The following is a 10,000-nucleotide window of genomic DNA, read 5'->3' on the forward strand; positions in this document are numbered from 1 at the left end:
CCCACACACACACACACACACACACACACACACACACACACACACACACACACACACACACACACACACACACACACACACACACACACACACACACACATATCACACACACACACACACACGCACACACACACGCACACACTACACACACACACACACACACATCACATCCCATCACGTCCCATCAACGGTACCGGTACCGGAAGCGCACTGCGGTTATACCTCGGCCATGACGATGGTTGATGACGACGGCAGGACGGCAATCGTGAGCTCGGGGCCCTGCGCAGACGCCTCATAGTGGTTGATGTCTGGCAGGTGGTGGTAATAGCAGCGGTGGAAGTGGTGGTGGTGAATGCGTGAGCGTAAAGGAAATTGATGCATCGGGCAAAGTCTCCGTGATGATCGCACACGCACACACACACACGCACACACACACACGCACACACACACACGCACACGCATACACACACACAAGCACACGCATACACACACACACGCACACGAGTTCAAGGTCTCTCTGGTGCTGCTATTTTACCGAGGACGTTGGTGCCGTCGATGACGCTCGCTGTACACGCACACACAAAGTCCTGTCAAGGGGACAATTGCGGAGATCATGTAAGCAACGAGGGAGACATCAGGGGCGTGTGGTATGCAGAAGAGTTGAAAGAGCTGCACACGCACACACACACACACACACACACACACACACACACACACACACACACACACACACACACACACACACACACACACACACACACACACACACACACACACGCACGCACGCACGCACGCACGCACACACACACACACACACACGCACGCACACAGCGTACGGTCATTGCGACGCCGGCGTCCATGAGGGCGAGCGTCACGGCATTGATGGCAACAGCGAGAACACCTGACGCGTCACCAGCGGCGACGCAGGATTGCATTCGTGAGGCGTTGGATGGCAAACACACACACACACACATACAAGGGCAGACATGAAGATGTGTACGCAGAAGTAGATGAGATGGCTTACCGCCATCTGCTTGTAACACTTGGACGGAAATCTCAATTTGTGATCTGCAGCGAACCAAAGCAAAAGGAGTGAGACCACGCGAGGCGAGAACGGCCAGAGCTAAATACACACATACGCACACACACACACACACACACACACACGCACACACACACACACACACACACACACACACACACACACACACACACACACACACACACACACACACACACACCTTGGGTACAGGTCTGTCATGATGGCGGACTCGAATGTGCTGGCAATCTTTGACCCAAGCTCCGCATTTTTCCTGCAGCATCAACAGATTGGGCAAAGAAGGGGAGGGAGGGGTCAACCCGCGCGCTGATCGCACGCCAGCACACACCCACAGCCCACATCGGCACGCATGCATGCAGTGTATGGCACCTGTCGAGACGAAGCGGTTTTCTTCTCTGTGTTGTGCTGAAGGCTGCCATCTCAAAGTCGCACACCACTTTTCCTGCATCGCCGGCTTTTCCCACACCCTGTGATTGATTGGTTTGTTACACATGGTCATGCAGCGCGTTGTAATCAGCACAACCAAATCCTTACCACACATACACAATCGCACATACACATGTACATGCACACACATGCACACACATTCACACACATGCACACGTATGCACACGCACATACACAATCGCATACGCTCACATACACACATAAATGCTCACGCTCACCTGCTTGGGTCCATTGACAATGGCCACGACCTTGGTGTCACCCTGTTGGAAGTACGCGGAACCATCTGCGTGCGGGAACATGCCCACGTTGGCCTCCACTCGCCTCAGCTCATTCGCGCGGCGGCCATCCTCACGAAGGCCTGCAAGACACACGCAAAAGGCGATCAAAAAAGGCTCAGTGACAAGCGCAGCAAGATGTACTCTTCACACAACATGACACTACACTACACATTACACTACACTACCACAACACACACACACAACACACACAACAACACACTACACTACAACACACAAACAACAACACAACAGATGCACGCACCTTCGACGGAGATGTATTCGGGCATGCTGCGTCTGCTGCTTGTCCTCCTCGCCACATGTGGTTGCTGAAATGTGTTGGAAGATACGGCTATTCTTCACGAATGGTGACCGTTTTGGCGGTGGCGACGGACGGAGGATGATGACAAGTCGAGGCAGTCGTGCAAACAAAAGCCACCACCATCACCACCACCATCATCAGGGACAACGACGACAACAACATGGTGGTGATGGTGTGGACGAGGCCACATTGGGGAAGTTGAGGCAGGCAGCGATCCATCCGGACCACCGCACTCAGGTGGAGATGCTGCACGACGTCGTGGTGACGACGCGCCCAAACCAACAGCAGCTGCACGGGCTCATGCAGCATGGCTTGCCCGACATCATGCTCAACTGCGTCGGCAACTCCAGCACGGATGACTTTGACCCGGAAACCCTCATCAAACGCTGCACGCTTGCCACGACCCTGTGCTCGCTCTCCTCTGGTCCCGGATTCCTCCGGCCTTTTGTCACCCGCGTCGCGCAGGTGTGGTTGGGGTGGAGGTTGAGGGGAAAGAGGGTGTGCGCATGGTGGTGTATGTTGTCTCCTTTTGGTGGTGCCGCTTTGTTCGCGCGCACACACACACGCACTCATGCACACACACTTGCTTACATGCACACCCACACACACACACACACACTTGCTTACATGCACACCCACACACACACACGCACACACAACCACCCGACCATCAGGCTGCGCTGCATGTGGCCAATTTGGTGCAGTCTGCGTGTGTGCATGAGCTCAATGCCGCCGTTCACGCCGACGCAGCATCGCCGACGGTGGAGCGCCTTGTGCCCAGCTTCAAACTGCTGCTTCAGCGCATCCTTGACACGTGCAGCCACACCCCGCACGTGATTGAGGTGCTGTGGGTCAGCCCGATCCTGCTGCGCATGCTCATTTTGGACACCAGCAACCTGCTTGATCGCCACGCACCAGAGCAGCGGCACGACACGAGCGATGCGGACATGGAGCGCGGCTTGATGCTGATGCCGGTCATCACGGGCGTTGTTGTCGTCACGCTGCGGTTTGTGAAGCGCCTTGTCGGGCTGCACGAGCAGCACAACGCCAGCCGCCTCCTGCCCCGCGAAGCGACAACAGCCATCTTCTACGAGCTCCTGTATCGCTTCACCAGCGCCCTCGGCCTTGCACCTGACGACACCAGCGGTGATGTCGGGGAGGGAGGTGGTGGTGGACGGGACGGTGGTGAAGATGGTGGTGATGATGATAATGGACGCAACAGTGGTGCGCGCGTGGTGCCTGCGCTGTTGGTTGCTGGCATGGAGGCGCTGATGGTGATCTACACCATCTGCCTCCATGACGGCCACGTCTTGCAGGAAATCAGGTGGGCGCGCTCTATGTGTGCGTGTGTGTGTGTGTGTGTGTGTGTGTGTGTGTGTGTGTGTGTGTGTGTGTGTGTGTGTGTGTGTGTGTGTGTGTGTGTGTGTGTGTGTGTGTGTACGCTTCTTGGTGGGGGGGGGCTTGTGGTCGTGACTCTACCCCTGCCTGCACGCGTAACTGTCTGAATTCCTCCACTTCGCCTACACTCTTTGCTTTCGCTTACCCAATGCACTGGTGCCCACTGCCTTTCTGGTAGGGACAACCGCGCGATCCTGCGGGCGCTGGAGACGGCGGCGGAGAAGCGGCACCTCGATGCCTGCAGGCAATTCCAGCAGTTTGGCACTTACAAGGCCGCCCTTACACACGTGGTGCAGATGGTGCACGCACGTGCACGCGGCGACGGCGGAAACCGCGACTTGCGACCGCACCACCCGTCCCAGCAGCAGCGGGAGGAGGATGCTGCTGTCCGCATCCAAAGGGTGTGGAGGGGCGTGGCTGCGCGTCGCCGCATTGCCTGCATGCATCGCGGCGTGCGTGCGCTGCAGCTCATCTTCCGAGCGAAGCGGCTGCGGCGGCGACGGAAGCAGCAGCAGCACTACCAACGGCAGGAGGAGAGGGCGATGGCTGCGGATGTGTACAGGACGGCGTGGCTGAGGGAACGCGAGGCCCTGGCCAGCCACCTCAGGTGTGTCTGTCTGTCTGTGTGTCTGTGTGTGTGTGTGTCTGTGTCTGTGTGTCTGTGTGTCTGTGTGTCTGTCTGTGTGCGTTTGTGTGTGTCTGTGTCTGTGTTTCTGTGTGTGTGTGTGTGTGTGTGGTGAATGCTGCAGACAAGAGCCCATGTTCATCCTCCCTCTCATCGTCTAAACCCCTCCACCACCACCATTACCACCACCGCCAACGGCAGGGGCTTGAGCGGGTCTGAGGTTGAGACTGCATTGCGTGACCGCCATAATGCCGCCGCTGTCGCCATCCAGCGCACGTGGCGCGGGCGACACGCACGCGCACACGCACACGTACTGCGCCGTGCGAGGGCGAGGGAGGCAGCAGCGTGTGCTGTGCAGAGGTGGTGGCGGCAGGTGGCGGCGCGGCGGCACTGGCAGCAGCGTCGCAAGTACCGCGCCATGATGGGCATATCCGCTGTTGGCCATGGCGATGGTGGTGGCGATGGTGGTGCAGGGGGCGTGAGGGTTGTGCGGGCCGACGAGCTGATTCGGGGGCTGCAGCGGGGGCGGGTGGTGTCACTGCATATCCCCGACAGCAAACGCGATGAGCTGCAGAACCGCATCATTGCATACCGCGAACGCCACGCGCCCGTCCGGCCAACCACCACGAGGAGGGATGGTGGTGGTGGTGGTGGTGGTGGTGGTGGTGGTGGTGGTGTGGGTGAGCGTGAGGAGTGGTTTGAGGCGTTGAAGGAGGTGTATGATAAAGGGCAGGCGCGGTATCTGGTGCACGCGTGCCGACGACAGCGACAGACAGAGATGGAGCAGCAGCAGAAGACAATCATCGCCCGCATCCAGCAGCAGGCCGCCGTCATGCGAGGTGTGTGTGTCTGTGTGTCTGTGTGTCTGTGTATGTGTCTGTGTGTCTGTGTGTCTGTGTGTGTGTGTGTGTGTCTGTCTGTCTGTCTGTGAATGGTGCGGACACTTCTTCATGTGCGCATCTCACCGCCATCACCACCATGGTGACAGATGAACCGCTGCAAATTGACGCGGCCGCGCACAACGGCAGCACCACCGAACTCAACATCGATAGCGCCGTGCGTTCGTGTAGTCATGTGTATGTGTGTGTGTGTGTGTCTGTGTCTGTGTGTGTATCCATGTGGGTGAGAGAGATAACTACCCACCACTGCGGTGAGTACATCATCGCGAGCCTTCGCGTGTTGTGTCATCTAATGTCATCCCATCATCATTGACAGGTGATTGCTGCTGCGACCACCGCCCACAAGGAGGACATGAAGGCCGCCACGCTCCCCTGGTGGAAACAGGTCGACACAAACCTGTAAAACATGTCTTCTGTCTGTGCTTGTTGTGTTGTAGTGCGTGTGTATGTGTGTGCCTGTGTGCATATGCCTGTTGTGTTGTATTGTGCGTGTGTGTGTGTTGAGTCATGATGTATTCTGGGCTTATGGCTGCGTGCTGGCTACGCCTGTCCTCTCCTCTCCTCTGCTCTTGTTGACATCTTTGAACACTTGCTGGCGAAGTGTATTAAAAGCTGTATTCGACCACAAATGAAACACGAAAGCATCAACACCACACGCACAACAACAACAACAACAACAACAACAACAGCAACAACAACTACTACTACTACAACAACAACAACTACAACAACAGCAACACCAAAAGCATATGGTACAAGAGGTTCCCTAGCCGCCCACCTCCCTGGGCACTACTGCTTCGCATCGCTGTCCGTCGTGCTGGTGCTGGTGTTGGTGTCGGTGTCGGTGTTGAGCTGCCCGAGGGAGCGCAGCACATCCTCCTCAAACGACAGCACTGTCGCCTTGTACGTCACCGCCGCAACAACATCCGCCTTCGTGTCCAGCGGCGACTCTACGCGCACGTGTGTGTGCGTGAGGGGGGAGGAGGATGAGTGGATGGCACATCGTGCGGGAGCAAGGGTAAGGAGGTAGCGTAATGTGAAGAATGGGTATCAACGAGTATGTTCAACACACACACACACGCGAACATACACACTTCAACACACACGCTCGCACACGCTCACACACTTAAACACACACACAAGAACACACACTCGCACACGTGCGCGCATGCGCTCTCCTCACCGTTGTATTCTGAGCGGGTAGCAAAGTCTCGCCTCTTCCACACGGGCTTGGGAATCGCAGTGTTGGTCCGTGTTGATACGCGCGCCTGACAGCAACAAGAGAGAATGAGAGCACCGCGAGCAAGCAAGGCGTGTTGTGAGTTAGGTGGGGGGGGGGCATGCAGAAGACACGGCAGCGGGGGACAGTCTCGATTGGCAGTACGATGCACTGAAGCTGTACCCGCTTGCCATCGTCGCCGACTTGGTAATCCACGTCGCATGGTTTGCTGAGAGGGAGAATGGTTGGAGAAGGGATGAAAAAGCAGGTGAGCTCCACGAGTGCAACGCAAAGGGCACTCGATGCACGAGCATGCATACAACAAGTACACACAACACGACTGCGACGCACTTGTCTGTGGGGTCGATGAGGGAGACGTTTGTGTATGGCATGGGCACGGCCATGGACGCAAAGCCGCCGTCTGGGTTTTCCTCCGATGGCGGGATGCGGCGCGTCCGCTGCAACACAAAGTGAAAGGGGAAGGAGAGAGGTGAGTCAGGGCTGTGGTGGAGGCAAAAAGGGCAAGCATCAGGGCACGCATCAGGGCAAGCAACAAGGGCAAGCATCAGGGCACGCGTGCGTGCATGACACTTGTCAATCAACCCAATCACAGAGAGAGAGAGAGAGAGCACAACGCACACACATAATGTACACACGCACACACACACACACAACGCACATAATGCACACACCATGTTCACGCCCTCCACGACAAGGAGGTTCTTCTTGCGAATGACTTCCTTCACGCGGCCGCGCTTTCCAATGTCCTTCATCCCAGCAACAACCTCAACCTAGGTGCGTGACATGCGTGACATGCGTGAGTGGATGATGAACATGGATGCGGCTCCGTGAGGCAATGTGAAGCTCAACAAACGCACAAGCAAAGTGAAAGTGAACCAACACAAATCCCTTGGCGCACTCACGAGGTCGCCGCTGACAATGTCCCAGTTCTCCAAAGGAACGATTGGGGGCTTGAACTTGCGCCGTGCAAGCGACGCAGACATCTTAGCCGCTCGCGTCCAAGGGTGGCTGGCCATGGTGCTGGTGGTGGTGTGCACGAGTGGTTGTTGTGAATCGCTGGTCGCGACAGGATGAAATGAACTTCACAGTCAGCAGCCCAACCTGAGAGAACTGGACACTCCCACCTGAGTGTGATGTTGTGTTCCTGCTTTCCTGCATGCATCGGCGTGTCGTGACAGCGTGACAATTGCTGTGTCTGAGGATTGCAGTTGCCGCTGGACTTGCTGCCTGTCTCCTACACCTTGTGTTCATCCCCAAAACCCCCAACAAGAAGATTGAAGTCGGCATCTCGGACAAGAAGAAAAGACGCAACACTGAAACCCTGAACCCTGAGGGAAAAAAAAAGTCAGGCGCGCTGTTTGGGAACGCTTTCATTCCATGATAGCGACTGTTGGTTTCGATCCAACGACCTTGAGATTATGAGACTCATGCGCTCGCCGCCTGCGCCAAGTCGCTGACTCGCGTCTTGGCAGCACGCCTTGTTGTCTGCACTGCGCGGAACTTCCCTTTTGAAGCACTCATGGAACTGCAATGGCCGTAACACTTGTCTGTTTTGCTATGTTTCACAGTTATGCGATCGGGAAATCAGCATGCCCATCACTGCGACTGTGTCACATTTTCATGTCTCTCACATCAAAAACCCGTTTATTGCCAGCTTAGTGCCCTTCAAGCAGTTTCAATAAGATGTCAAGTCACATCAAGTCGCTTTGGTCACATGAACGAAATGAACACACAGCACGCGCAGCTACCTCACTCAACCACCCACCCACACACACACACACACACGCGCAGCTGCCTCATTCACACCCCCCCCCCACACACATACACACACATGACGTCACTCTGGAGGAATGACGCCCTGCAAGCGTGTGCGGATGGTGGAATCCATCTCTGTTGCCGTGTCCAAGAAGACCGCCAGGGCGTCCAGCTCAATGGGTTCCAGCATCGGTACCACCTCACACCTGCAAGCACCGCAGCACAATGCAGGATGTGAACGACAACAACATGCTGTGCGCCCACCGCAATTGGCGTGTTCTCAACTTGAGCATCGGCAGCGTGTGACTCACATTTCATCAACGGTGTCTGCGAACGTGCTGTTGAACAGCGCGAAATCCTCTGGCGCAGACAGCGTGGCGACAAGCACTGCGCCGCGGCACGTTAGGAGTGGGGGAGGATTGGCGATGGTGGGTGGAGGAGATGAGTGATGATACAAGGGATGATATCGACGAGTGATCAAGCTTGATTCAATGGTCAACCCAAACACGCTCATGCGCATGCAGAAACGCAAACGCTCGTTTCTTACACACACACACACACACACACACACACACACACACACACACACGCCACAAAGGATACGACTCACGAGCGTTGCCCGCCGCCTCAGCTCTGTATTGCTCCCGCGTCCTCAACACATGTCGGCAGCATCGAAATATTTCGGGCAGGTGCTGCCCTACGGGGTTGCCTGAGTGCGCAGAGAAGTGCATGAGAGTCGAGAGCGTGATTTCATGTGTGGGAGCAGAGCGCGCAGCAGGTGCACATTGACTTGATACCGCCAACGTTTCTTCCCGCAACAGGTAGACACAGACAGACACACACACACACACACACACACACACACACACACACACACACACACACACACACACACACACACACACACAGACACAGACACACACACACACACACACACACACACTACAAGTGCGCCGTGCCCCCACCTCGCCGCATGCCGTTGAAGATGCACCAGAGGGCGTTGGCGAAACCGGGGTCGTCTCGCACAGCAGCGCCTTTGATGATGTATTGCACGGCAAACGCACACGCATTGTCTGCACCAGGGACCGATGACAGCGATGGGGTCATGAAGTGAGACACGAACCGTGATGAATGCAGCACGAAGACAAGACAAACCAACACACACACACACATGCGTCCCAGGTACACCGCACCGAGCGTGTTTGTGTGATCGCAGCGCAGCACATAGTCTCCGAGGACGGAGAAGATGGTGAGGAAGAGGGAGGAATCACACGTCGAAGCCACGTCAATCTGTACACATGGACAAGCGGCGAGAGATGAGGCAAGGTAATGCAGCGCTGTGCAGTGCAAACAGAGAAAGCTCTACACTCATACAAACACACACACACACACACACACACACACACACACACACACACACACACACACACACAACACACACACACACACACACCTACACACACACACACACACACACACACACACACACACACACGCACCAGGTGCTGTCCGTTGCGGTGCATCCACGTGATTGCTGTTTCGACGCCGTCCTTGCACGCGGGCGGGAGCGGAGACCCAATGTCCTCCACGCAAGGGCCATACAGGTTCAGGCATGCGCTCGCCAGCTCGCACTGGCACTTGTTGGTCGGATCCTGATCGGTTACACGGGATATCGGAGACCACACGCGCGTGAGTGCGTGCGAGGGTGCGTGCGAGGGTGCGTGACTGTTTACATGCGCCCATGTGTGGGTGGGAGTGTGTGCGTTCACCATGTTCCCTTCCCATCTTCCCCCACGCACGCACCATGTACCCCCCCCCCACCACCACCACCAAAGTTCGTACCTCAAGCACGGCTTCAAAGGCTTCGATGCACCACTCCCTGTTGTTGCGATAGAGTTCGCACAGCTCTGGGCCCGGTTCCTCGGGGTATACGAGAATTGCCAGCGCGCTCACAACCTGACAGTTGGCGACACAAGGAC

At 56.4% G+C, this 10,000-nt stretch overlaps 4 protein-coding genes and 1 non-coding gene across 5 annotated transcripts in view; 1 reads left to right on the forward strand and 4 right to left on the reverse strand.

Moving 5' to 3' along the window:
• The window catches only part of PTSG_06814 (uncharacterized protein), a 2,870-nt gene extending 743 nt beyond the window's left edge, over nucleotides 1-2,127 (reverse strand). The window contains exons 1-8 of the mRNA XM_004992157.1: nucleotides 2,048-2,127; nucleotides 1,726-1,865; nucleotides 1,430-1,527; nucleotides 1,242-1,313; nucleotides 1,025-1,068; nucleotides 837-901; nucleotides 536-587; nucleotides 223-308 (exon numbers count right to left, since the gene is read on the reverse strand). Of these exons, the coding sequence (XP_004992214.1) occupies nucleotides 223-308; nucleotides 536-587; nucleotides 837-901; nucleotides 1,025-1,068; nucleotides 1,242-1,313; nucleotides 1,430-1,527; nucleotides 1,726-1,865; nucleotides 2,048-2,072 (582 nt within the window). The 5' untranslated portion in view covers nucleotides 2,073-2,127. The remainder of the gene's footprint in view (nucleotides 1-222; nucleotides 309-535; nucleotides 588-836; nucleotides 902-1,024; nucleotides 1,069-1,241; nucleotides 1,314-1,429; nucleotides 1,528-1,725; nucleotides 1,866-2,047) is intronic.
• A 23-nt stretch (nucleotides 2,128-2,150) lies between these two features.
• PTSG_06815 (uncharacterized protein) lies at nucleotides 2,151-5,649 on the forward strand. Its single transcript, XM_004992158.1, has 6 exons — nucleotides 2,151-2,569; nucleotides 2,779-3,428; nucleotides 3,681-4,109; nucleotides 4,329-4,966; nucleotides 5,116-5,183; nucleotides 5,343-5,649. Exons 1-6 carry the CDS (start codon nucleotides 2,183-2,185, stop codon nucleotides 5,427-5,429), a joined length of 2,259 nt encoding a protein of 752 aa, XP_004992215.1. The 5' UTR covers nucleotides 2,151-2,182; the 3' UTR covers nucleotides 5,430-5,649.
• PTSG_06816 (uncharacterized protein) lies at nucleotides 5,618-7,360 on the reverse strand. The gene is made up of 6 exons (XM_004992159.1): nucleotides 7,169-7,360; nucleotides 6,938-7,036; nucleotides 6,597-6,703; nucleotides 6,429-6,474; nucleotides 6,210-6,294; nucleotides 5,618-5,976 (listed from the first exon to the last, which is right to left on the reverse strand). The coding sequence occupies exons 1-6, from the start codon at nucleotides 7,280-7,282 to the stop codon at nucleotides 5,816-5,818; spliced, it is 612 nt and encodes a 203-aa protein (XP_004992216.1). The 5' UTR covers nucleotides 7,283-7,360; the 3' UTR covers nucleotides 5,618-5,815.
• A 287-nt stretch (nucleotides 7,361-7,647) lies between these two features.
• On the reverse strand, nucleotides 7,648-7,721 carry PTSG_20114. Its single transcript has one exon. It is a non-coding gene; the product is annotated as a tRNA-Met (tRNA).
• Nucleotides 7,722-7,893: 172 nt separating this feature from the next.
• Nucleotides 7,894-10,000, reverse strand: part of PTSG_06817 (uncharacterized protein) — an 8,303-nt gene continuing 6,196 nt past the window's right edge. The window contains exons 21-27 of the mRNA XM_004992160.1: nucleotides 9,864-9,977; nucleotides 9,521-9,673; nucleotides 9,215-9,311; nucleotides 8,987-9,094; nucleotides 8,632-8,730; nucleotides 8,333-8,408; nucleotides 7,894-8,227 (exon numbers count right to left, since the gene is read on the reverse strand). Coding sequence (XP_004992217.1) covers nucleotides 8,104-8,227; nucleotides 8,333-8,408; nucleotides 8,632-8,730; nucleotides 8,987-9,094; nucleotides 9,215-9,311; nucleotides 9,521-9,673; nucleotides 9,864-9,977 — 771 coding nt within the window. The 3' untranslated portion in view covers nucleotides 7,894-8,103. The remainder of the gene's footprint in view (nucleotides 8,228-8,332; nucleotides 8,409-8,631; nucleotides 8,731-8,986; nucleotides 9,095-9,214; nucleotides 9,312-9,520; nucleotides 9,674-9,863; nucleotides 9,978-10,000) is intronic.

This window comes from Salpingoeca rosetta (assembly GCF_000188695.1).
Source record: "Salpingoeca rosetta unplaced genomic scaffold supercont1.17, whole genome shotgun sequence".
NCBI classification, from domain to species: Eukaryota; class Choanoflagellata; order Craspedida; family Salpingoecidae; genus Salpingoeca; species Salpingoeca rosetta.

What these genes read in the sequence shown, in the direction of transcription:
- PTSG_06815 (XM_004992158.1), top strand. Translation starts at nt 2,183, where the DNA reads ATGATGACAAGTCGAGGCAGTCGTGCAAACAAAAGCCACCACCATCAC. An exon ending in TTGTCACCCGCGTCGCGCAG is followed by an intron (nt 2,570 to 2,778) that starts GTGTGGTTGGGG and finishes CCCGACCATCAG; the next exon opens with GCTGCGCTGCATGTGGCCAA. An exon ending in AACTCAACATCGATAGCGCC is followed by an intron (nt 5,184 to 5,342) that starts GTGCGTTCGTGT and finishes CATCATTGACAG; the next exon opens with GTGATTGCTGCTGCGACCAC.
- PTSG_06816 (XM_004992159.1), bottom strand. Translation starts at nt 7,282, where the DNA reads ATGGCCAGCCACCCTTGGACGCGAGCGGCTAAGATGTCTGCGTCGCTT. An exon ending in ACATTGTCAGCGGCGACCTC is followed by an intron (nt 7,037 to 7,168) that starts GTGAGTGCGCCA and finishes TCACGCACCTAG; the next exon opens with GTTGAGGTTGTTGCTGGGAT. An exon ending in TCGTGGAGGGCGTGAACATG is followed by an intron (nt 6,704 to 6,937) that starts GTGTGTGCATTA and finishes TTTGTGTTGCAG; the next exon opens with CGGACGCGCCGCATCCCGCC.